Below are 24410 nucleotides of genomic sequence, written 5' to 3'. Positions count from 1 at the left end.
GGAAGGTCAAGCATTGGCCTGGCTGGGCCTGCTGGCTATGTTTTGTGGCATGTCAGCTTTCAGGAATTCCCAGAGGAGATTAAGGACAAACAGGTGGTCTCCACAGATGTGAACCTACCACCTCTTCCCACCGTGTCCCTGTGGGTGCCCACCTTGGTCTAAGGGGTGGGCCCCTCAAGGAGGGCCTGAGGTTTAGCCAGGGGTTCCTTGCCCCAGGAGGGGAGGGAGGTTACCGAGAAAAACAAGGGTTTGGAATGTGAGTCCCCCCTCCCCCGCCGGCTGCCTGCCAAGAAGGAATTATTTTGGATTATCCAGCCGTGTCCAGCCACCCAAGGGGGGAGGCCGCAGCCCTGCCGAGGGATCCACTTCCGGGGCTGAGGGTTGAGAGCCCTGGGAGGGAGGGACGGGCTAGTCTGGGCAGCTCCACCGCCTCCTGAGGCTGCTCAGACCGGTCGGGGGCGGGGTGGGAGGGGATGCGTCACCCTCGGGTTGGAGATTGCAGGCCCTGCCTAGCCAGCCTGGAGCCGACCCAGGCCCCTCCGAGGGAGGCCACAGGGCTGGAGGAGCCCCAGATCCTGTCCTCAAGGGCTTGGGGGAGGGGCCCAGCCGGGGGTCCCCCTTCAGCCCCAGAAGGCTTCTCACCGTGGCCTGAAGGCCTCTGAGGCCACTCTCCAGAGCTGGGTTCAGGGACACACCTTGGGTTACTCACACCTGGTGCTTCCCAGGGATGACGAGGAGCAGGTAGGGGCGTGACTTAGGGTGCTGCACAGGGGTCTTCTCCGGCTGGCCCTCAGGCCACCTCCCTGTCCCCGCCCCCCAAGACCCACTGACCAGCCGCTGACTGATGCGCAGCCCCCTCGAAGCCCTACTGACAGCCCAGCCTGCAGGTGAGGGGTTCCCAGGTGAAGAGATACGAGCCATTCATGAGTGAGGAGCTCTCTGGGGCATTGCCTCTGCTGTGTGGGCCCCCTGGCTCTGTGCCTGAGTGTGCCCACAAGCCCTGTGCTCAGCAGCCCCTGTGGGGACCCCATTGGAGACACAGAGCTGGCAGCTTGGGCACAGAGCAGGAAGCCCAGGGTCCTGGCCCTAGCCCAGGCAAGTGGGGCAGAAGAGATTGGGTTGGAAAGCACTGGGGTGGGCTGGCAGCCTGGGGAGGGGTCCATATGGCATATGCCTATCTTTCCCAAGAGGGCACGGTTGCAGGCACTTGAGCCATCCCAAGACCAAAACCACTCTGGGAACATGGCATCCTGTCCCCTGCCTTGTCCCCACATCCTGGGGCCAGAGCCAATGATCCCCCTGGGACGTTGGGTGTAGGTGTGGGTGCACCGGGGGAGAGGCTGTGGGTTCCAGCACCCTCCCATTTCGCCCCTGCTCAGATCTGAGCAGGGCCACGCTGAGGTGTGATGCCCTCTGCCACTGAGGGCTGTCTCCCGGTCACTTGCCTCAGTCCTTGCTGCAGCAACAGGTGCTCGTGGGCGGGGACATAAGCTTTTCTCCCCTGTCTGAGGAGGCTCCTGTGTCCAGAGCCTGCCTTGGACTCGGGTCTGGTCCGGGTAAGGCTGGGGACCAGAGGGTGGAGGAGGAGGTGAGCGGATCAGACCTCCTGGAACCGAAGCCCACGTGTGACCAGTTGGGGGGGCCGCAGTGTCCCTCCAGCCCCAACCTCTGAAGTAGTCGCAGGTTCATTGGGGCGGGTTCCTTGCTGAGGGTGGGGGCTGGGCAGAGTCCCTGCACCGGAGCCTAGTGGGAGTTTGTGTTTGGGGTGGGGCTGTGGGGTGGGGTGGGGTGGGGCCAGCCTGCAGCTAATTGTCTTTGGACTCAAATTACAGGCTGAGAGGGCGGGATCAGTGACCTGTAATTGACTGGTGGGTGGGGGGACCTGTGGGGGGGCCCTGCACCAGTGCTTCCCTTTTCTCTCCGTGGTCCTTGTACTCCCTTCCCCTCCATGGTTTCACATCTGACAGGCTCTGCTTCTCTCTGCCCAATGATAGGAGGACCTCGGCCCCTTCAGCTACCCGGGCAAGAACCCTGCCCTGTCCTGGCCTCCCCTGGCGGCCCCTGAACCAGGCCAGCACAGCTCACCCTGCCTCATCTCGGCCAGAGCATTTGAAGGGCTGGGCCTGGCCTCTGCTGCCCTGCCTCCAGGTCCCACCCAAGTGGGTCTGCGTTCTTCTGCTCTGTGGTTGATTCACACTCTTGTGACAATGACTGGACCTGGGCTCTGGAGGGAGCCTGGCGCAGCCATGGTTGGCAACGGGGGCCGTTTGTGGGGACACCCCCAGGGCAGGCCCGGACCTGGAGCTGGGGTTCTCTTTCCCACTTTGTTACTCTCTGTGGTCTCCCCACCCAACCTTTCAGGCATAGAGACTGGATCACTCACTGCTGCCTCCCGCTGTGGCTGGGGGCTAGTCCACCTGAGTGCCTGGTATGTCAGTGTGCTGGGCACAGGAGGGTCTCGCCCTGGGCTGGGATCGGGGACATCTGGGCGCAGGGCCTGGCTCAGTGCCCACATCCTTGTCCTCAGATGACATGATGCCCACCAGTTCCCCATCCTTGTGCTAGGCGGGTCCTGGCCCGAGTGCTGTGGGGAAGGAGAGGGAAGCCTTTTGGGTGCAGCCTGGGTTCTGGCCTTAGCTCTGCCATCAGCGTGGCCCTGGACACATCACTTTCTGGTGCAGGGACCAAACCCCCGGCCCCTCCTCAGGAAAAGCAAGAAAGAGAATCAGGGTTGATGTCGGTCTTTCAGGAGGCCACCTGTGTCAACAGAGCAGCCGGGCAGGGGTGTTGGCCTTTTCCTCTGGCCTGTGTCCCCTGAGCCAGCATGCCACCTATGTAGACCCTAGGCCTTACTGGGGGGTGTACTGGCTCCCCTCCCGGCATACCAGCCCCAAGCTGAGGCAGTTCTGGGGTCCTGAAAGGCCATAGCAGGCAGCATGGGTGACAGGGGAAGAGGGTGTTCTCCCTGCTGGGAGGAAGTATGCTGGGCAGAGGTCTGGTGCAAGGGAGCCTGTGGCACTTGTGTGGTTCAGAGGCCGCGAGGGGGCAGTTGGACAGCATGGGGGTGACCTGGGTGGTATGGGGGCCCAGCTATAAAGCGGTGGGTTTGAAGGCCAGTAAGAGGTCGGGGCTCTGGGCCGCATGTGGATTCTAGCCCTTTCTGTGTATGGGGCTGCCCCCACCTTTCCTGCACATGGTCCCACCCTGGAGGCCAGCTCTAGGCCTGCCCAGCTCTGCCAGCCCTCTTGGCCCCTCTGGGCATCCTGGGCTAAGCCAGTGCTGGGCCTGCCCAAGACCCTTCCCACACACAGCCTCTCACAGCCCAAGAGCCCAGGTCTGGGGAACTTCCCACGGACTCTTTGTCCTGGGGATGCTGTGTGGGTGTTGGGGAAGGACCCCTGCTGGCATCACAGATGTGTGTGCCTGCACATGTGTGGTCACGTGTGTGAGCGGTGGCTGGTTTGCCGGCTTGGCACAGTGCCCCAGGCTAATTGTGGGGTTCCGTAGTGATAGAGGAGGCGGGGCTGGGGTGACCGCCGAGGCGCTGACAGACTGATGGGGAGATTATAGGCCTTGCTTGCTCCTCACTTGCTCAGGCCCTCACCCGTCCGCCCCCCACGCCCACTCCCGCCTCCTGCACGCGGCCCAGGAAGGGGGCTCTGGGTGGGGGCTGGTCCTGGGCCATGTGCAGCTGCCGTGAGCCTCAGGCTGTCGTGGCCTGCAGCATCCAGTCAGCTGTGAGGTGAGCCTGCAGAGGGGAGATGGTGAGGCAGGCAGGCAGGGAGGTGCTGGTGTGCAGGGAGGCCAAACATGAGAACCAGTGGTTCACGCCTGCCACTGAGGCCCAAGTGCCCACAGGACTGCCCTTAGCCTCTCCTAGCTTGGATGTAGGGGCTCGGGGACTCAGCTACAGGGGCCCCTTCCGCAGCTGTCTGAACTGCTCTTACCTGGGTGGTGGCTGGAGGCCCTGCACCCTCAGCTGGCCCCTGCCCATCTCTCACCCCCGCGTCGTCTCCCTCAGTTAGACCATAGGCTACCCACTGGGGAGGTTATCTCAGGACCTAAGGGCCAGGCCCATCCTTGTCATCTATTTAAGTATTGACTGAGGCCACTGTGCCGACTCGTTCCTGGGTCCCCGGCACACAGGAAGCTGTCGGGGGCTTTGGGCTGAGCAGATGGGACAGGCCAGTGGGCCCAGGTTGGGGTTTCCCAGGAGCACAGGGATGTGAGTGGAGGGTGTTGAGCTGTGGAGCGTTCTGATGCAGAACTGCTGTGCAGAGGAGGAACCTGGGGGTGAGGCCAGAGTGAGGAGACCTGTGTGGGGCCCAAGCACGTCCTGGTGTGACACAGTGGTGGATAGGACCCAGGAGGGGTGGTTAGGGTGGAAGGGACAGGTCTTACAGCAGCGGTGGGGGCAGCAGGTGGCCAGCATCAGAACCTAACAAATCCTACCTCTGTCCCAGGAGGCCACCACTGCCTGCAGGCAGGGTCCCTGCAGGATAATTTATTTTCCTGTGTTCTCAGCCATTTCTTTCTCTCTTTCTTTCTTTCTTTCTTTCTTTCTTTCTTTCTTTCTTTCTTTCTTTCTTTCTTTCTTTCTTTCTTTCTTTTCTTTCTTCTTTCTTTCGAGAGGCAGAGAGAGAGAGAATCCCATGCAGGCTCCATGCTGTCAGCACAGAGCCCGATATGGGGCTCAAACTCAGAACTGTGAGATCGTGACTGGAGCCGAAATCAAGAGTCCAACTCAGCTTAGCCGACTGAGCCACCCAGGCGCCCCCCAGGGTTAGGCAATGAGTGGGACGGAACAGTGGCCTGATTGCCAGCAGCCTGTGGACCCTGGTGTACGTGGGCACCCACAAGAGGCAGACAGGGAGGGGCTGGAGCACACACTCCCGGGCTCGGTTGGGCCAGCTCATGAGGCACCTGAGGGCGAGGGCTAGATGCAGATACCCTGGTGACAGTGACCTCAGGTCTCAGGCAGGGTTGCTGAGAGAAGACTTGCGTGCACTCAGGCGGACACACCATCAGAAGCTTGAGTGGGAGGCTTGCGGGGGAGCACCGTGGGGTCACAAGGGGCTGGGGTTTCCCTGGGCACACTCTCCTTAGATTGAGTTTGCGGCCTGTGACTGCTCACTGCCACCAGCCAGGGCTGACTTCATGCTGGGACCCAGAGTCCAGACTTCAGGATGCTAACTAGTCCCCCCAACGAGGCCGAGGCCGAGGCCGAGGCCGAGGCCGAGGCCGGGTTTGGGCAACCTGGCCCCACAGTCTAGGCAGGTGGGAGGGACCTGGGGGAGCAGGGGTCCTGTGGGAGGCTCTGGTGGCGCTGACGCAAGTCTCAGGCTGCGACGTCAATCTGTCCCCAGGGCCCCGCCCCGCCCCACCCCTGCCCTAGGTGCTTGTGTTGGGAGAGCTCAGCCTTCGGCGGGGTCGGGGTCATGCCAGCTGCCGCTGGGGCCCAGGTGGTGCGTGGCCGGCTGGCAGCGAAGGGGGTGGCCGAGCCCTGGGACCGACCCGCTGGGCCCGGAGGACTAAGGCAGGTAATGGGCAGTCGAGCGCGGGGCCGAGCCTGGCGCCAGGTGAGCGCTCGGTGGCGACGGTTCCCTGTGCCCACGTGACCGCCGCCGCTGTCATTGTTACTGGAGGTCGGGCTCCGACCCGCCGGCGCGCCTTGGGGTCCCCGGTGAGGCGCGTGGGGCGGGGGGGCGGCGCCGAGGTCGCCCCTGGCCGGCACCGGGGCCCGGCTCGTCCTCCGCCGCGTCCCCGGGTACCCGCCCCGCGCCCTCCGCTCTCTGCACCCGGCTGGGTCCCGCGGGAACGCGGCCGGGGCGGCCCCCACCCCCCAGCGGAACTCTGACCCGGGTCACCAAGGGGAGGGGGGGGCTGGGCGCGCGGGACCGAGGGGAACCGACCCCTCCCGGGCAGGAGCGCCCCCCTCCTCCCCCCCCCCCCCCCAATCGCGCCGCTCCCTCGCGCTTGTTTTGAAAACAGCCGAGGCTCGGATTTGCCGGCGATTTGCCGGCGTTTCGGCCTGTTTTGTTTCCTCTGATTTGTTTAACGCTCCCGGCTAATTGCAGATTTGCATTTTCGTCGGGAGAGTTGAGGCCCGGTCCCCTGGCTGCCAGCTGCCCGGCGGGGGAGGGGCGACTCCCTGGCTTCTCACGTGGCGCCTGGCCGCCTGGAGGCTGGCTCCCCGCCCAAGGTGGGGGGGCTGCCAGGGGCCTCCGCTCACGGTCGCTGGGGTGGGGTGAGCCGCGTCTGTCCCCACCTGGCCCTGCGCCTTCCCCCGAATCATCCCTTTTTCTGTGTCTGCCTGCACCTTAGTCCTCGTCTTGGTCCCTGGGCACCTCTTCTGCCCCCTTGTCCCTTCCCAGCCCCATCCGGGTTCTCTTCCTGAACTACAGGCTGGCTGGCCTGGCCGAAGACAGCCCCCACGCTGGACCCCACTTCACCGGCCGGATGCTTGTTATTGGTTTGATTTTAGCATTAAGAAGAGATCACTTAGTCTGTATTTACTAGAGAATAGCGACCTGGAAAGAACCCCCACCTCTGGCGCATACCCCAGGCAGAGGCTTCCCTCGGGTGGGGGAGGTGGGGGGAGAGGAAGGGCCAGAGAGGCCCCAGCTCCTGGGCCTAGTCTGGAGCCAGGCCTCTGCCCTTCCTCCGTGGGGGTGCATTTCTGTCCCTGCCGGGGGCCTGGTGGCCCTGGGTTAGAGGAAGCTGGAGCCTGAAGACAGACAGTACAGGGACCCATCTGGGAGGGGACCACTGCTTCCCGCTCAGGCTGAGGTGTGGAGGACAGGTGGGGGCTCCCTGGGCAGCGCCTGTCTCCTGCCCCTGCAGGGCATCTGTGTTTTCAGCCCCCCACTCTGGGATGCGTCCGCCTGCCCGGTTCCCTGGGCTTAGGCCCACAGGTGCCTACCTGGCCAGCTCCTGTGCTCAGATTTGCTCAGGGAAGGCCCATCAATGGAGACCCATAGACCTTAGGGATGAGTGAGTGACCTGCAGGGTCAGGGTGGGTGTCTCAAGACTCTGAGGGAGGGGTAGGAGTTTTCTGGGTGGGGTGTGGGACAGCAGAGCAGGGACAGGGTGACATCAACCCCCTTCGCTGTACACACACACGTGAGGATTTCCACACGTGGACATGGTTACACTTCATGGCAGCTCACGGAGATCGATGCTGTTATTACTCCCATTCCATATGGGGACACTGAGGCACCGTGTGGTTTTGTGAACAACCCACACAACCTAAGCGGAAATCGACAGAGCTGGGGTTTGAACCCAAAAGTCTGGCTCCAGAGTTCTGCCCTTGAGGCCCCTCTGTGCAGCAGTGTTTGGCGTGTGTGACTGTGGTGGAGGGCTGGCCACAGCCTCAGTGGCCTGTGGGTGCTCCCTCCTGAGAGCAGGAGGCTTTGGGGGAAGGATGGACAAGAGGGAGACTGGAGCAGGATTGGGTAGTCGAGAGAGCTGACCTCGAGTTAGGATGGGCCCCAGGCCCGGGTGTCTGAGGAAGGCGAGGGGTCCAGGTTTCATTGTGCAAGAAGTTTTGGCTGGAGGAGCCAGATGTTGGGGGGAGAAGTCACTGGGTTGCCTCTGGGCCGGTGTGAGAGGAGGACCCAGCATCATCAGTGGGTCACTCGGGACAGGTCTCTGGAGGGGGTTGTGTGCCTGTGTGGGCCCAGAAAGAAGGTGTCCCTTGGAAGAGACCAGCCTCCCTTGGCTTTGCCTGCAGCACAGAGACAGACAGACACACACACACACACACATGCGCACACACCCTGCCTGGGGGCCGGAGACTCCAGGGCACGCTGTGCTAGGGGAGGGAACAGGCATGGGGTACCTGGAGGCTGGTATGCTGTCCCTTCAAGGTGGCAGGTCGGCATGAACTGCAGTCTGTGTGCTGTGGGCCCCAGTGTGGTTTGCACCTGTGCCGACCACGGCCTCCGGTCCAGGCTCGCCCCAGCTTTCTCATGAGACTGCGTGGTGCTGACGCCCTGTGGTTTGGCCCCTACATTGGTCTGTGGAGTGGCCTTTGCTCCTTACACAAAGGCTGCCTTTAGGGCCTGTGGCAAAAGGACATCCCTCATCCCTGTGCCCAGAGCCCCGAGCCCCTCAGCCAGGGGCTGGGGGACCCTCTGCCCAAGCGCCTGCAGCCCTTGCCCTCCTTGCCCCTGCCAGTTCCCCTTGGGCCTGCCATAGGTCCCGCCCTGGGTCTTGCCCTCCAGGATGCAGGTAGATGGGGGGGGGGGGGGACTGGTCCTTAAGGAGCAGGTGCTGAAGGCACAGTGCTGGGGGAGGGGCGCAGCCAGTTTGGGAGCCAAAGGGCCAAGCAGGAGTGGCTGAACCTTGGATGGGGGGGGGGGGCATGGCGGGGATTGGCCAGGAGAGACGGTTGACCCAGAAAGCCATATCCTAAGGTAGAGTGGAGCTGCAGGGGGTGAGCTGGGGGGCGGCACTCATTATTATTAGGTACATACCTCTTTTTATTTAGACGATATGCAAATATATTCTTGTAAAAACTTTTCAAAAATTGGCAAAGGAAGTTACTTTGCTATCCCAATTCCCTCCTTCCTGCCCCCAGGCCTTACTACTGTTTTCAGGTTTCTTTTTTAAGTTTATTTATTTTGAGAGCGAGAGGGAGAGAATTCCCAAGCAGGCTCTGTGCTGTCAGTGAGGAGCCTGATATGGGGCTCAGTCCCACGAACCAGGAGATCATGATCTGAGTTGAAACCAAGAGTTGGATGCTTGACCGACAGAGCCACCCAGGTGCCCCTATTTTCAGTTTGAACGAAGGCTTCTAGAACTCAGCAGTTAACCCCACACCCGTATACACACCCATGAAGGCACCTGGAGTCCTGTGCCACAGCCATCACTGTCCTGTCTGGGCTCCGTGGGATTCAGCATGGACCACCCATGTGCGTCGGCATGGTTGTTTTTTGGGGGTCCTCTGGTTGGATGCTGGGTGGTTGCCACATTTTCTTGGTAATCAACCATGCTGAGAAGTATCCTTGAACATGTCTCCCCCCGTGGACACACGTGGCTATTTATCCAAGGTGGTAGGAGGCAGTAGCACTGCTGAGTGCTACAGTGTAACTGGTCTGCCCAGGGTTTTCATGAATGAATCATTTGGCCCTTACAAACTCCCGGGGGAGTTCACTGTGACTCCATTTTACAGGTGAGGAAATGAGGCAAAGGGAAGTAATTGACCAAAGTCACACAGCTAGTAAGTAGAATTTGTATTCTACTAATTCGTAGTAAGTGGGTATGCTCATTTTTCAGAAAGTAATTTATATTTTAATCAAGGTAATATACGTACCTAGTTTTAAAAAGGCAAAAAAAAAAATGGGGCGCCTGGGTGGCGCAGTCGGTTAAGCGTCCGACTTCAGCCAGGTCACGATCTCGCAGTCCGTGAGTTTGAGCCCCGCGTCGGGCTCTGGGCTGATGGCTCAGAGCCTGGAGCCTGTTTCCGATTCTGTGTCTCTCTCTCTCTCTGCCCCTCCCCCGTTCGTGCTCTGTCTCTCTCTGTCCCAAAAATAAATAAACGTTGAAAAAAAAAATTAAAAAAAAAATAAAAAGGCAAAAAAAAAAAAAAAAAAGAAAGAAAAAAAAGTCAGATGATACCGACAGACTTCTAATGAAAGAAAGCTGTTCCCTGCCCCTGTTTTCCCCGGCTTCTTTTGAACAGAAAGAGGGATGTGTCAGGCTTGTATTCTGGGACGACCAAATGGGTGTTTATGCACTGGGGGCCTGGAGGCTGGCATCTGAGGGCCGGGTGTGCTGGGAGCAGGGTGGAGGAAGCAGAGAAGGTTGGGGGTCTCCTGCGCCAGGATAGCAAGGGCCAGATGGGACCCCTTGAGTCGCTCCCCGCCCCCCAGACACGGAGCAGAGGAAACTGGTGCAGCTGGGCCAGGCTTGTGGTGAGACCACTGTTGCTCCTTTGCTTCCTAGAGAATCTTGATGCTGGCCCAGAGCAGACACTGAGCTGGACTACGGGAGCCTCGGTGAGTGGGGGCTGGGCCCCACCTGGGGAAGGCAATGGGGTTAGACGCGCTTTCTACTGACCACGGGGCGGGGTGGGGGGGGGGTGACCTTGAGGCCCCGGTCTGGCTGAGCCCAGTGTGCACACATCAGCGCAGACCCAAGTGTCCTGCCCGTGGGGGCCACTGCCAGCACACATACCCCCCGCCCCCCGCCCCAGTTCTCTGAGATCAAGCTTTCCTTGGGAGGGTGGGCTCTTCAGTGAGACTGGCAGGGGGCTGGGTTCTGAACACTAAGGCTGGGAATTTGGGCTTGGGGGAGGAGTGCCCGTCCAGACATTTTCTGGGCCAGCAACAGGCCGGAGTTTGTGCAACTTTTTGGAAGTGCACCTCTGGACCCTAGCCAGGAAGGAGGCCGTCTGATGCCCTTGAGGAAATCCCCGGCAGCCCCGGTGAGCCAGGGGTCCTGGGGCTCTCTGCAAAACAGGAAGCGCCCGTTCCAGGAACACTAGCCACAGGAAGCTTTGCTGGCTGTGCCTGGCGCCTCCTCAACAGTGGCCTGAGCTCCCTGGTCAGGTGGGTCACCCTTTGCTCCGGGACCTGGCCTGGCAGGTCACCTGAGGCTTTGTTTGGCCGGGAAGTGGAGGGGAGCTGCGGCCTCTGGAGTGTGACCCAAGTCCCTCCTACCACCCCAGGTGACCTGGGCTTGGTATGGGTGGGGGGTAAGTTTGCAGCCCTGGGATTTAAGCCTCACTTTGCCCACCACCCAGAGGGGTCCTGGGGCAGGGAGCCTGGGTCTGGCCCAGCTCTCCTTGGTGACTCACAGTGCTACTGAGCAGGTACGGTGTCCCAGACCTGGCAGGGCCCTGGGGCAGAGGGCAGGGCTGGGCTCCTGCCCTAATGGACTAGTCAAATGGATGTGAACCGGAGAGAGACCGGAGCATTCTTTTTGTGCACTGTGACCCCTCTGCCTCTTGGGTCCCCCCAAGGCTGTGAGTTAGCAGGGCTGAGGGAGGGGCTGGGGTTTGAGTCAAGCTTTTTTACAACAGGGGTGCCCCAGAGCTCCCCCACTTGGTCAGCTAAGTGTTCAAGCCCTGGTCCAGACCAGTAGAGGGGCCCTGGGCTCCTTGGGTCCACGTGGGGCGATCCATCCGGACTGCTGCCAGGGTGGCCTGGGCTCCGGTCCCGCCCCCACGCCCCACCCCCGCCCGCCCGCAGTCCCTCCTTGGGCCCCGGGAACATTCCATTCATTCCGGGCTCCGGCAGGCGGCGGGTGGGAGCCAAGCAGGGCCAGGGGGCTGGGGTCGCAGTGGCGGCGGCGGCTCCGGGACTCCGGGTGAGCGGGGAGCCAGGTGGGGGAGGGCCAGCCTGGCAACAAGACTGAGGGGCTAGGAAGTCCGCCCTCGCCCTCACCCTCGCCCTGGCCCTGGCCCTCACCCTGGCCCGCGCCCTAGCCGGCGCCACTGAGTGGACTTTGAGCCCAGACTGGGCCCTAAGCGTGGGGGCAGGGGAGGGGCCAGGGGGCGGGTCCTCCAGCCCAGGCCCTTTCCTTCCCGGGGAGGGAGGGAGGGAGGGACCAGCGGCAGTGACCGTGCCAGCTGGTGCCCAAGCGTTCAGGGCCTCTTGGTGCGCCTGGGTCTGTGTGGTCTCAGAGTCCGGGGCATCTCCCAAACCCTGATCTCCTCTCCCCACAGATGGGCAGCTGAGACCAGAGAGGAGTCTGTGCTGGGGGGGACCCCCTGCCATTCTGTGGGATGACCTCAGGGGCTTGTGACATCCTAACTGACCAAAGTCTCCCCAATCTAGCTACCCTTATCAGGGGTCACCCTGGCTCTTCTGCAGCCCTGCCCTGGACCACCTTCCCCTCTCCCTGGTACTACCCAGCCTTCTGCCCCCAGCAACCAGGGGCCGGTTCCTAAGTCCCTGCAGTCTCCCCCTGTGGACCCCCTCCAGCTCACCTGTGGGTGTTTTCTCTTCCGGTGGCTGGTGAGGAGGGCATCTGGGGTCGCCAGGGGCCAGGCGAGAACTTCCCTTGCCAGTAGTAGGTGGGGGTTCTCAGAGGCAGTGGCTGCCCCAGAGAGGTGGTGTCTTCCCAAGCCTTGCAGTGATTCTGAGGGAGAGACGGTTTTGTCAGTCGGTTGCTTCTTGGTTTTACTTCCTCAAGACGTTTGAGGAAGGCTGCGGTTGCTCAGAACAGAGGGTTGCAGGGGGGATGGAGAGCAGCCACAGCCTGGTCAGGGTTTTCCTAGCGGCCCAAGCAGAGAAGGAAGTTAGCTTGATGGAAGAATCACGGGTTCCATGCGAAAAAGCCAACTTATTCTAGTAAGCACAGCTTTGCGCAAAGTCAGTGCTCCAGAGCCACGTCTCCCCTGGCCAAGGAGCAGAGCAGATCCCTTTCTGCCTTCTTGGAAGAGATGGACAGGACACAGGGCAAGTCAGGGTGTTGGAAAAGTCATTGTTTCTCAGAGGAGTACCAGCATATCCAGGTGTGTCGTGCGTAAGAGCAGCCACCTTTGCCTGTGCAGGGGTAGACTGGGCCCCTCGTGCGGGGGTAGGCGGTACGGGCGTCTGGGACCGTGCAGGAGTAGGCTGTATGGGCGTCTGGGAGACGGGGGGCCTGGGCCCCTCATTGCCTTCCGCCATCTGGGTCTGGCTCCACTCAACGCATGTGGCATGGGCAGGACTGCTCTAGATGTCATGCCAGGCACAGGTGCCCTCAGGGAAGGTTCCAGTGGATTCGAGGCCAAGGGCTCCAGCATGCACCCAGAGAGGGCAGTTTGTGAGGGAGCCGGCACAGGGTGGCACAGGGGATTCTGACCAGGGTAGAGCAGGGTCTCCAGGGTGGGGCATATGGGACTCTCCCAACATGGAAGAGGCCTAGAGGCAGAGGGGCTTGAGCTTCCCCGAGATCCCTGTGTCCCTGAGGTGGGGAGGGAGAACCATGTGCGTTCTAGGTCCCCTAATCTGGGGACACTTCTACACATGGACGGGGGCACAGGCCTGTGTATGTGCAGGAACGTGCTCAGAGACACCTGCGCACCGACTCGGCCTGCCCTGGCCGTGAGGGCAGCACGCGCCCCACTGCCGCCTCCGAGTGTCCCCACCTCGGAGAGCTGGTGGTGTCTGGGAACTCGTCCCAGGGTCTCTGAGTGTGTCTGTCCACCGGGAGGGCATGGGCAGGGTTGGTGGAGTGTGGCTGGCGCCTCTGCTGGTTCTGGAGGGGAGGTGGGTGGGGAGGCCGGGGTGGGCAAATGCGGATAAGCGCGTGCCAGGCTGGCTCATTCGGAAGGGTGTGCGACTCGGTCTGTGTGTATTTGAGCCTCACGCCGGGTGTAGAGATGACTGAAAAAACAATAAACTTAAAAAAAAAGTGCGTGCCTTCATTGAACACAGCTGGTTCCAGCTCCTTTTCTCCTTATTTGCTGTCAGATGCCCGTGTGCAGCACTTGGCAGGGCTCGTGGCCTGGAGCCCTGGGGTCCTCGGGTTGGGGGAGGGCACGTGCGTGGGGGCCTGAGAGACTTCCTGGAGGGGGTGCTTTGAGAACCTGGAGGTGGAGGTCAGGGCACAGTCGTGCAGGGGCTGCCTTACCCTGCCCGTAGCACACAGTGCTGGTGGCTGGACCCTGCTCGTTAGTTTGCGTTATAGGGGAAACTCTTGAGACGGTCCGGGAGACCGTCTCCTTTGAGAGGAGGCGGGCGGGCGTGCCTGCCCAGACACACGGAAGGCAGAGAAGCGACCGGGCGCTCTCGGGGTATGCGGCACAGCCCTGACTCTCTCTGGCCTGTGTTCCGCTTACTCGGGCGGGATCTGGAGGGGCCCATGAAGCGGGGGCTTCCTGTGCGCAGGTGGATCCTCCGGGCTGGGGCTCCCCTGACCCTTGTCTCTTCCCACAGGGTGCCGGGGGCGATGTCTCTGCAGCTCTGGGCCCTGGCCCTCCTGGGCCTCGTGGGCGCAAGCGCGGGCCTGCGGCCCCGGAAGCTGGACTTCTTCCGAAGCGAGACGGAGCTGAACCACCTGGTTGTGGATGAGGCGTCGGGCGTGGTGTACGTGGGGGCGGTGAACGCGCTCTACCAGCTGAGTGCCAGCCTCCAGCTGGAGCAGCAGGCGGCCACGGGCCCGGCCCTGGACAACAAGAAGTGTACGCCCCCCATCGAGGCGAGCCAGTGCCACGAGGCCGTGCTGACCGACAACGTCAACCAGCTGCTGCTGCTCGACCCTCCCGGGAAGCGCCTCATCGAGTGCGGCAGCCTCTTCAAGGGCATCTGCGCCCTGCGTGCTCTGAGCAACATCTCCGTGCGTCTCTTCTACGAGGATGGTAGCGGCGAGAAGTCCTTCGTGGCCAGCAACGACGAGAGCGTGGCCACGGTGGGGCTGGTGAGTGCCACGAGCCCCGGTGGCGAGAGGGTCCTGTTCGTGGGCAAGGGCAACGGGCCCCATGACAACGGCATCATCGTGAGCACCCGCCTGCTGGACCGGACCGAGGGCAGGGAGGCCTTCGAGGCCTACACGGACCACGCCACCTACAAGGCCGGCTACCTGTCCACCAACACGCAGCAGTTCGTGGCCGCCTTCGAGGACGGCCTCTACGTTTTCTTCGTCTTCAACCAGCAGGACAAGCACCCGCCCCGCAACCGCACGCTGCTGGCGCGCATGTGCAAGCAAGACCCCTTCTACTACTCCTACCTGGAGACAGACCTGCGGTGCCTTGACCCCGCCGACCCCCAGGCCCCGGCCTTCGGCACCTGCTTGGCGGCCTCCGTGGGTGTGCCGAGCGCCGGCAGAGTGCTGTACGCGGTCTTCAGCAGGGACGGCCGGAGCGGCGGGGGACCCCGTGCGGGCCTCTGCCTGTTCCCCCTGGACGAGGTGCACGCCAAGATGGAGGCCAGCCGCAACGCCTGCTACACGGGCACCCGGGAGGCGGGCCGTGACACCTTCTACAAGCCCTTCCACGGCGAGATCCAGTGTGGAGGACACGGGCTGGTATGTGGGGCTTGTCGGCGTGTCCGGGTCTCGCCAGCTCGTGAGGGTGCGCGTGCGAGGCGTCGCTCTGGTCGGGTGCCGCCTTTCTCTTCCACGTGTCTGATCACTCGCTCCATCCCCTGCCAGGCCCGTGCTGGGTGTCAGGGGCGTGCGGCAGTGACACGTCCCTGCTGGCATGGCGCTTGTTCCTGGGGGTGGGGGGGTGGGGGGGTGGGGGAGGGCACGTGTGCTGGGAGCCCTCGCAGGGAGAGGCCTCCAGCGCGAGGGGGTCTGTGCCCAGCGCTGACGCTGTGGTCCACAGGGCGCCAGTGAGAGCTTCCCGTGTGGCTCTGAGCACCTGCCTTACCCGCTGGGCAGCAGAGACGGACTCACAGCCACAGCCGTGCTGCAGCGTGGAGGCCTGAACCTGACAGCCGTGATGGTGACCGCGGAGAACGGCCACACCGTTGCCTTCCTGGGCACCTCAGATGGCCGGGTCCTCAAGGTGGGGCCTGGGGCTGGGGGAGGGCAGCTTCTGGCGGGGGCCGTCTGCACACGGCCCCCCATCTTCATGAACCTGCCCTCGTGCCCACAGGTGTACCTGGCCCCGGACGGCAGCTCCGCGGAGTACGGCTCCATCCTCGTGGAGATCAATAAGAGGATCCAGCGGGACCTGGTGCTTTCTGCAGACCTGGCCAGTCTTTACGCTCTGACCCAGGACAAGGTGGGCCTGTGGAGCCCCTAGGGAAGGGGCCTTGCTGGTCCGGGCCCTTGGGACCGGCGGTGTGGAGGGAGGTGCGGAGGGGGGCGGGAAGGGCTCCTGGCAGCATCCTGATCCCGTGTCTCTCCGGTGCCTTCCCTGTCTGCGGCCCTGCCCTGGCCCCATTCTGATGGAAGAGACAAGTCGGTGCTCTGAGTGGGCCTCCTCCAAGGGTGGGCAAGGTGGCAAGGGACCCCGTGCAGCCCTGTGAGCTTGGGCGGCGGGGGACATGGGTCGGGCCCGCAGTATAGGAAGAGCCCTTCGGGAGCACCGAGGTTGGCCAGGCGCCTCTCTCGGGGTGCGGAGTTAAAGGGCCTGAACTGGCATAGGGAGGCTCCGTAGCTTGGATCCCCCTGGTTTCCTGGACTCCGCATCACCTGGGCCAGCTGTAGCCACTGGACAGGGTCATTCAGAGTCTGGAGGGCAGCTGTTCCTGGACGCTTGTCGGTGAGCCTTGAGTTAGTATCAGGCTTTTAGGCTCAAAGATAAGGGTGGGATCAAGCCTGTGGTCCCAGGAAGGTCCAGGGCCCAAGAGACAGGTGCTTGTGGCTGCTGGCCGGTCGCCTGTGACTGCAGTAGTCCCCCTCACTGCCCTGCTGGCCCAGGTGTTCCGGCTTCCCGTGCAGGAGTGTCTGAGCTACACGACCTGCACACAGTGCCACAGCTCCCAGGACCCCTACTGCGGCTGGTGTGTCGTCGAGGGCCGGTGAGTGCCCGGGAGACCAGGAGTCTCAGCCCTGCGCTGGGGGCATGGGGTGTGGCTGGCTGGTGCCAGGACTGAGCCCCCCCCCCCCCCCGGTCCCTGTAGATGCACCAGGAGGGCCGAGTGCCCACGGGCTGAGGAGCACGGCCACTGGCTGTGGAGCCGTGATGAGTCCTGCGTAGCCATCACTGGGGCTCAGCCACAAAACATGAGCCGCCGGGCCCAGGGCGAGGTGCGTGGTAGGGGCGGGATAGGGGGTCAGTGTTGGGGGCAGAGGTGGGGCTTCCACTGGCCTGGGGGCTCTTGGGGACAACATGAAGAGCCAGCCTGGTATTACCGTACTCCCACCAGAGGACAGGGCCGTGGTGCCCCAAGGCTGGGCGGGCGGTGGGGTCCTGGCGTGAGCCCACGTCCTTTCCCCAGGTGCAGCTGTCTGTCAGCCCCCTCCCGGCCCTGAGTGAGGACGACGAACTGCTGTGTCTCTTTGGTGACTCACCACCACACCCGGCCCGTGTGGAAGGCGACGCCATCATATGCAACTCCCCGAGTAGCATTCCTGGCACGCCGCCTGGCCAAGGTGAGGCCCCCGTCCGGTGACTAGAGTGGGCACTTCACTCTCCCTTCTGCGTGCCGTGGGGTCACGGGGGCCTGCAGTCCCGGGGGTGCAGGATGGAGAGGGAGGCTTGCAGTTCTGATTCTGGGCTTCCTGAGCCGTGTGCGCGGGGACCACGCACTGTCGGCCCCCACTCCCCGCTGCAGGGCTCTGAGTGTGGGCCAGCGGAGGATGGCTTGCTAGTGAAGGCGGGGGCCACACGGTGACATGTCAGGGACCCAGACGTCGGCCAGGAACCATGGCCCTCAGTGCCTGTTGGGACAGAGAGAGGGTTCAGCAGCACAGGCCCCTGGGGAGCAACTTGGACCCATCCCCGGGAGCTGGCCCAGGAGCCGAGATCCGATAACGCTGGCAGGCCTGGCTGAGCCCAAACGACGTCAGTGGGGCAGCCCCTGCAAGGCCCCCGCCCCCCCCCCCCCCCCCCCCCCAGCTCACAGGCTGGGATCTCCTCCCTCGGCCTCTGCTTCTGGCTGGGCCACCGCGCCCCCACCGTGCCGGCCGGGCCCAGAGCTCTGAGGCCCCTGCCTGATGCCGCCCTCGGGTGCCATCCACAGACCACGTGGCCGTAAACATCCAACTGCTCTTCAGACGCGGCAGCATCTTCCTCACCTCTCACCTGTATCCCTTCTATGACTGCCGGGAGGCCATGAGCCTGGCCGAGAACCTGCCGTGAGTGTCTCACTGGCCCCGTGTGCCTGCCCCGCCTCTGCCGGGGGCCCCGCGTCCCTCACCACCCTCTCCCCCAGGTGTATCTCCTGCTCAAGCAACCGCTGGACCTGCCAGTGGGATCTGCGCTACCGCGAGTGTCGGGAGGCCTCCCCCAACCCCGAGGCTGGCATCGTCCCCGCCCACATGGTGAGGCGCTGCGAGCACCTCGCGGGAGCTGGGTGGCCCAGCCACAGCCAGGCAGCACCTGACCAGCCCTGTTCTCTCCAGGAGGACAGCTGCCCCCAGTTCCTGAACCCCAGCCCGCTGGTCATCCCCATGAACCACGAGACGGATGTGACCTTCCAGGGCAAGAACCTGGACACAGTGAAGGTGGAGGGGGGCTTGTGGGGTGCCGGCCTGGGGGCCCTTCGGGGGCCATGGGGGCTGGTAGAGTGTCTGTGGGGCTTCTTCAGAGCCCTTTTCCTGCAAAACCAAAGTCAAAGTGCGTGGTCTGCATTCGAGCCTCCCCTGGCTCAGGACCCAGCCAGTGAGGGAGGCGCTCTACATATGTTTGGGGACAGAAGAAGGCAGAGAGGTCCAGTAGGATGGGGGTACATTCCTGTGGGCCTTGGAAACATAGGCAGGAGCAGGAGACAGCGAGGTTTGAGTTTCAGGTGCTGAGTGGCTGGGGAGCTGGGGTGTCACTTGGTGAGAAGGGGGCAGGGCCGTGGTTGGGAGCAGCCGAGGGCTCAGTGGGGCAGGGAGCGCCCGACTGCTGGTTGTGGGGCACAGAGAGGGCACCAGCACTATGAACACTGGGCTCAGGGAGGGGCGGGCAGGGCGGGGGGGCCCGTCTGGGGTTCCTGACCAGACTGCCTTGCAGGGTTCCTCTCTGTACGTGGGTAGTGAGCTGCTCAAGTTTGAGGAGCCGGTGAGCACACAGGAACCAGGAACCTTCTTCTTTCGGACACCAAAGGTGCGGCTCCCCAGGCGGGCCCGGCTGCTGGATTCCAAGGAAGGGCCCTGGGGGTGGGGGGTGCACAGGGGGGGCCAGCCATTCGTGTGTGGCCTTAGAGTGTCTCTGTCCCTGCCGACGCCGTGCAATCAGAGTGACCCTTTGTATCTCTGAGGCTCCAGCTTCCTGCTGCCTCTCGGCCGTGAGGGGACCACACGGGCCCTCGTGGTCACCCTTGGGCTTGGGTGGGCTCAGGGAGTGCAGCCTGTCCCTGCGTGTTCCCCCAGCTGTCCCATGACGCCAACGAGACGCTGCCCTTGCACCTGTACGTCAAGTCCTACGGCAAGAACGTGGATAGCAAACTCCAGGGTAGGGAGCCGGCAGCTGGAGCTAGAGGGGCTAGGGGGGCAGGGCAGCCCCCTGACCACCGGCTGCTGTCCCCACAGTCACTCTCTACAACTGTTCCTTTGGCCGGAGCGACTGCAGCCTGTGCCTGGCCGCCGACCCCGTGTACAAGTGTGTGTGGTGTGGCGGGCAGAGCAGGTGCGTGTACGAGGCTCTGTGCAGCAACGCCACCTCCGAGTGCCCGCCGCCCGTCATCACCAGGGTGAGCCCTTGTGCCTGCGGGGGAGGGGGGGAGGGGGGAGCTCCAGCCTGGCCCCGGCCCCCGCGCACGCCAGCCTGGCCCCGCTGCCGGGTCAAGCTGGGCTCTGCCGATTCCAGATCCATCCTGAAACGGGCCCGCTGGGCGGGGGCATTCGCATCACTATCCTTGGGTCCAATTTGGGGGTCAGAGCGGATGACGTCAAGAGGATCACCGTGGCCGAGCAGAACTGCGTCTTTCAGCCAGAGCGCTACTCTGTGTCCACCCGGTGAGTGGACGACCTGAAGCCTGTGCTGCCCTGGCCTGGGGGGCCAGGCGACCAGGTGGATGAGGAGGAGGACGGGACTTGCACGGCCACGGACGTGTGGGGAGGGGCTCGAGAGAGTGTCCCACCTCGTCTGTTATTCTCCCAGGATCGTGTGCACTATCGACGCTGCAAAGACGCCCATCACGGCCGGTGTCGTCGTGGATGTCAATGGGAAGCTTGGTCATTCGCCGCCCCACGTCCTGTTCACCTACCAGGTAACGCCTGGCCCCGGGACCTGCGTGGGTCTTGCAGTCTGGGACAGACGTGAGTGGGACGTGGCTGTTGCTGCTGACCTCTGGACCGTCGGGGGCTGCGTGTTGACACGGGGTGGGGCAGAGCTCTGACAACAGTTGACGCACAGTCAGGTCTCCACCGCCCCAACCCTGACCCGAATGCACCTGTCACTCTTGTAGCAACCCCAGCCCCTCAGTGTGGAACCAAAGCAGGGGCCACAGGCAGGCGGCACCACGCTGACCATCAATGGCACCCACCTAGACACAGGCTCTGAGGAAGACGTGCGGGTGACCCTCAATGACGTCCCTTGTAAAGTGTGGGTGTCACCTGCAGGCTGGTGAATCTGGTCTGCCCTGGTCCTGGGGGTGGGGGTGGGGCTCTCTGTGACCTGGCGTCTGCCCTGGGGAGGGCCGTGGAGCCAGCCTGACCCGTTGCCCCACTGGCCTGGGGCTGGGGTTGGTCCTGGAGCCGAGTTCACTGATTAGCAATTTCCACCCCCAGGACACAGTTTGGGGCCCAGCTGCAGTGCGTCACTGGCCCGCAGGCAGCTCTGGGGGAGCTGCCCCTAGAGATTTACTACGGGGGCTCCCGTGTGCCCAGCCCTGGTGTTGTCTTCACCTACCGTGAGAATCCAGTGCTACGGGCCTTTGAACCGCTGCGAAGCTTCGTCAGGTGTGGCCTCCCTCCCTCCTCCCTGAGGGGTCATGGTGCCCCCCGCTTCCACCGCCAGCCATGGGACCCCCCCCCCAACACACACACCACAGCCCACCCCTTTCAGCTACTTCCCAGGCTTTCTCCGCCACTTAGGCTTCGGAGGATGTCTTCGGGCTGGTCTGGGTGCCCCCAGATCAGCTTCCTCCTAGAAACCCAGAGGGGCAGGCCCCACGGCCCCCCACCCCGCCCCGCTCCTGACAGGCAGCGGCAGTGCCCATGGTCATGTGCTCTGAGCTCAGCCTCGCAGCAAACACTCGTTCACACAGACCTGCACCCGTAACCGACTGCACACTGGGTCCAGGGACTCTGGGCCCTGCCCTCCCCCCAGAGGGGAGGGGGAGCTGCTGGGGGCACAGCTTTGCAGGGCACCCCCTCCAGAGCTGGCTCGCCGAGCTGTGCCCACTCAGGCACTGCCCACCTCCCGTCCCCAGCGGTGGCCGTAGCATCAACGTCACGGGGCAAGGCTTCAGCCTGATCCAGAGATTCGCCATGGTGGTCATCGCTGAGCCCTTGCAGTCCTGGCGGCGGAGGCGGGAGGCCGGACCTCTGCAGCCCACGACGGTCAGTCCCGGTACTGGCTGGGGACTCGGCTCCGACGTGGGCCCCCGGGAAGTGCAGGGTAGGGATGGGGCCTGTGCCACGTGGCCTGACGGCCCGGCCTCGGCCTGCAGGTTGTGGGCACGGAGTACATGTTCCACAACGACTCCAAAGTGGTCTTCCTGTCGCCGGCGGTCCCCGAGGAGCCCGAGGCCTACAATCTCACGGCGCTCATCCAGATGGACGGGCACCGCGCCTTGCTCAGGACCGAGGCCGGTGCCTTTGAGTACGTGGCCGACCCCACCTTTGAGAACTTCACGGGGGGCGTCAAGAAGCAGGTCAACAAGCTCATCCATGCCCGGGTGAGGACTGGCCACAGCCCGGGGTCGGCGGGGGAGGCGGCCCCAACTCCACAGCCCTGACGCCCTCCCGGTGACTGTGACCTCTGCCCCCCCACCAACCCCCAGGGCACTAATCTGAACAAGGCGATGACGCTTCACGAGGCCGAGGCCTTCGTGGGCGCTGAGCGCTGCATCATGAAGACGCTGACCGAGACGGACCTGTACTGCGAGCCCCCTGAGGTGCAGCCCCCGCCCAAACGGCGGCAGAAGCGAGACACGACACACAACCTGCCTGAGTTCATCGTGCGTGCGGGTTGGCCGGGTGCCGGGCTGGGCCAGTCGTGGGGACGGAGGGAGGGCAGGAGGGCAGGCTGGGCAGCCGTGGGTCCTTGCGAAGCCACACCTGTCCACAATACAGGTGAAGTTTGGCTCCCGAGAGTGGGTGTTGGGCCGTGTGGAGTATGACACGAGGGTGAGTGATGTGCCACTCAACCTCATCCTGCCACTGGTCATCGTGCCCATGGTGGCCGTCATCGTCGTGTCCGTCTACTGCTACTGGTGAGCCCCGCCCACTCCTGCCTCTGCCCCTCTGGCCACACACCCAACACAACACACAGGCTCAGGGCCACCAGGTCCCAGGAACCTCCCTGTGCCCCCAGGAGGAAGAGCCAACAGGCAGAGCGCGAGTACGAGAAGATCAAGTCCCAGCTGGAGGGCCTGGAGGAGAGCGTGCGGGACCGTTGTAAGAAGGAGTTCACAGGTAGGGCTGCCTGCTAGGGGCGGCGGGATCCTCGGGCTGCCCTGGGAGCCCGCTGCCGAGACCTCTTGGGGGCTGGAAGGCCAGGGAGGATGACCTTGGAAGAGGCTGCATCTGGAGAGGCAGAGGTGGGCAGGGTGGCCCGAGGCTCGTGGCTGGGACGCCTCACCGTGCCCCCCGCCCCCAGACCTGATGATCGAGATGGAGGACCAGACCAACGACGTGCATGAGGCGGGCATCCCCGTGCTGGACTACAAGACCTACACCGACCGCGTCTTCTTCCTGCCCTCCAAGGACGGCGACAAGGATGTGATGATCACGGGCAGGCTGGACATCCCGGAGTCACGGCGCCCAGTGGTGGAGCAGGCCCTCTACCAGTTCTCCAACCTGCTAAACAGCAAGTCCTTCCTGGTCACTGTGAGTGGGGCCAGGGCTGCAGGGCAGGGTCGGGGGGGAGGGGAGGGGGACAGCCGGAGCCTCGGCTGCTGGCCCGTGCCGGGGCCAAAGTGCTCAGGCGGTCTCTGGCTGGTGGCTTTCGCAGTTCATCCACACCCTGGAGAGCCAGCGGGAGTTCTCAGCCCGCGCCAAGGTCTATTTCGCGTCCCTGCTGACGGTGGCGCTGCACGGGAAGCTGGAGTACTACACGGACATCATGCGCACACTGTTCCTGGAGCTCATGGAGCAGTACGTGGTGGCCAAGAACCCCAAGCTGATGCTGCGCAGGTGTGTGGGGGGGAGAGGCGGGAGGTGGGCCAGTACCTGGCGGCCAAGAACCCCAAGCCGATGCTGCGCAGGTGTGGGGGGGGGGGGCGCCAGGTGGGAGGTGGAGGTGGAGGGTTGTGGGGTGGCACCGGCTGAGTCCAGTCTCCAGTTTGTCAGCAGATGTAGACAGTGCAGGTAGGGAGAGCGGAGGGACGGCAGGGGTGGCGCCCCTGGCTTTCTGTCAGGGACCCAGGGCCTGGATAGGGGTGTGTGGGTGCCTGGAGGAGCCGGCTGGGCCCTGGGGCAGTAAGGGAACCCTCAGGAAACATCTCTTTGTACCTTCAGGTCCGAGACGGTGGTGGAAAGGATGCTGTCCAATTGGATGTCTATCTGCCTATACCAGTACCTCAAGGTGGGTTTAAGCGGCCTGGCCAGGGTCGGGGCAGGAGTGAGGGGGTGCTCTCCCCGACCTCCCCCCAAACATCCACCTGCCCGGGGGGCATCTCCAGTCTCACCCGTGGCTGAGCTGCCCTTTGCTCTCCAGGACAGTGCCGGCGAGCCCCTGTATAAGCTTTTCAAGGCCATCAAGCATCAGGTGGAGAAGGGGCCAGTGGACGCTGTGCAGAAGAAGGCCAAATACACCCTCAACGATACGGGGCTGCTGGGGGATGATGTGGAGTATGCGCCCCTGGTGAGCACTGCGGCTGGGGAGCCTGGGCCGCCTCAGGAGCAGACGCTGGATGCCATTCACAGACTCGCACAGGCCCACCTGAGTTCGGGGGGGGGGGGGGTTGTGCACCCTCCGTGGGTGTTGGGCCCCAAAGGTGTCCCTGCAGAGAGGCTCCGAGTGTCCCGAGTCACCTGCCTCCCGGGCACCTGGGTCCCCTGCAGCCCTGTGTGGGGCGTCCAGGTGTGCCTGGTGGTGAGCCTATGTGCACACGAGAGGTGGCGCGTGGCTAGTGATACTCTGTCCTGCTGAGCCAGGGCTTGTGAGGAAAGGCCAGGTCAGGCCGCTCTAGGGGCACCGGAGGGTGTGACCACGGGGGTGCCCGAGGCTGCTCCCACACCGGTGGGCAAGAGAGAGGCCCCCCACACTGGCTCTTCACCCCACGTCCCCCGGCAGACGGTGAGCGTGATCGTTCAGGACGAAGGCGCCGATGCTGTCCCGGTAAAGGTCCTCAACTGTGACACCATCTCCCAGGTCAAGGAGAAGATCATCGATCAGGTGTACCGTACGCAGCCTTGCTCTCGCTGGCCTAAGGCTGACAGCGTGGTCCTCGGTGAGCAAGGTCCTCATGTACCCAGCTCTGTGCCCTGGGGCGGGGTCCTGCCCTGGGGACCCTGGGTGGGCAGGTGGGTGGAGGGACAGCAAGAGGGAGCCGGGTGGGGTGTGGCTGGGTTCCAGGAGCTGGGCTGTGTCCTCCCAGAGTGGCGTCCTGGGTCCACAGCCCAGATCCTGTCAGACCTGGACCTGACCTCTCAGCGGGAGGGCCGGTGGAAGCGTGTCAACACCCTGATGCACTACAACGTGAGTGCTGGCGGCTGGGCAGGGGGAGGGCCGCATCCCCAGCCTCGGTGGGGAGCCGGGGACCCGCTCT

At 63.6% G+C, this 24410-nt stretch overlaps 1 protein-coding gene across 6 annotated transcripts in view; it reads left to right on the top strand.

Annotated features, from left to right (window-relative positions):
• Positions 1 to 24410, top strand: part of PLXNB2 (plexin B2) — a 28971-nt gene that overhangs the window by 1435 nt on the left and 3126 nt on the right. Inside the window, exons 1-29 of one of the 6 annotated variants that reach the window (XM_045062573.1) lie at positions 5409 to 5540; positions 9949 to 10001; positions 13872 to 14958; positions 15260 to 15442; positions 15533 to 15661; positions 16303 to 16403; positions 16506 to 16632; positions 16824 to 16977; positions 17568 to 17682; positions 17760 to 17868; positions 17950 to 18051; positions 18545 to 18637; positions 18904 to 18985; positions 19063 to 19223; positions 19340 to 19488; positions 19634 to 19742; positions 19941 to 20077; positions 20263 to 20433; positions 20907 to 21036; positions 21147 to 21374; positions 21480 to 21656; positions 21772 to 21911; positions 22013 to 22113; positions 22298 to 22527; positions 22652 to 22833; positions 23158 to 23224; positions 23357 to 23503; positions 23936 to 24092; positions 24240 to 24340. In XM_045062573.1, coding sequence (XP_044918508.1) covers positions 13885 to 14958; positions 15260 to 15442; positions 15533 to 15661; positions 16303 to 16403; positions 16506 to 16632; positions 16824 to 16977; positions 17568 to 17682; positions 17760 to 17868; positions 17950 to 18051; positions 18545 to 18637; positions 18904 to 18985; positions 19063 to 19223; positions 19340 to 19488; positions 19634 to 19742; positions 19941 to 20077; positions 20263 to 20433; positions 20907 to 21036; positions 21147 to 21374; positions 21480 to 21656; positions 21772 to 21911; positions 22013 to 22113; positions 22298 to 22527; positions 22652 to 22833; positions 23158 to 23224; positions 23357 to 23503; positions 23936 to 24092; positions 24240 to 24340 — 4656 coding nt within the window. In that variant the 5' untranslated portion in view covers positions 5409 to 5540; positions 9949 to 10001; positions 13872 to 13884. Of the gene's footprint in view, positions 1 to 5408; positions 5541 to 9948; positions 10002 to 10464; positions 10554 to 11240; positions 11314 to 13871; positions 14959 to 15259; positions 15443 to 15532; positions 15662 to 16302; positions 16404 to 16505; positions 16633 to 16823; positions 16978 to 17567; positions 17683 to 17759; positions 17869 to 17949; positions 18052 to 18544; positions 18638 to 18903; positions 18986 to 19062; positions 19224 to 19339; positions 19489 to 19633; positions 19743 to 19940; positions 20078 to 20262; positions 20434 to 20906; positions 21037 to 21146; positions 21375 to 21479; positions 21657 to 21771; positions 21912 to 22012; positions 22114 to 22297; positions 22528 to 22651; positions 22834 to 23157; positions 23225 to 23356; positions 23504 to 23935; positions 24093 to 24239; positions 24341 to 24410 lie in introns of those variants that run through there. The other 5 variants (XM_045062572.1, XM_045062574.1, XM_019835766.2 and 2 more) reach the window with 5 other exon arrangements.

Source organism: Felis catus, chromosome B4 (assembly GCF_018350175.1).
Source record: "Felis catus isolate Fca126 chromosome B4, F.catus_Fca126_mat1.0, whole genome shotgun sequence".
In the NCBI taxonomy this organism is placed as follows: domain Eukaryota; kingdom Metazoa; phylum Chordata; class Mammalia; order Carnivora; family Felidae; genus Felis; species Felis catus.
Note: the sequence above shows the minus strand (reverse complement) of the source record. Positions and strands in the feature narration are given on the sequence as shown.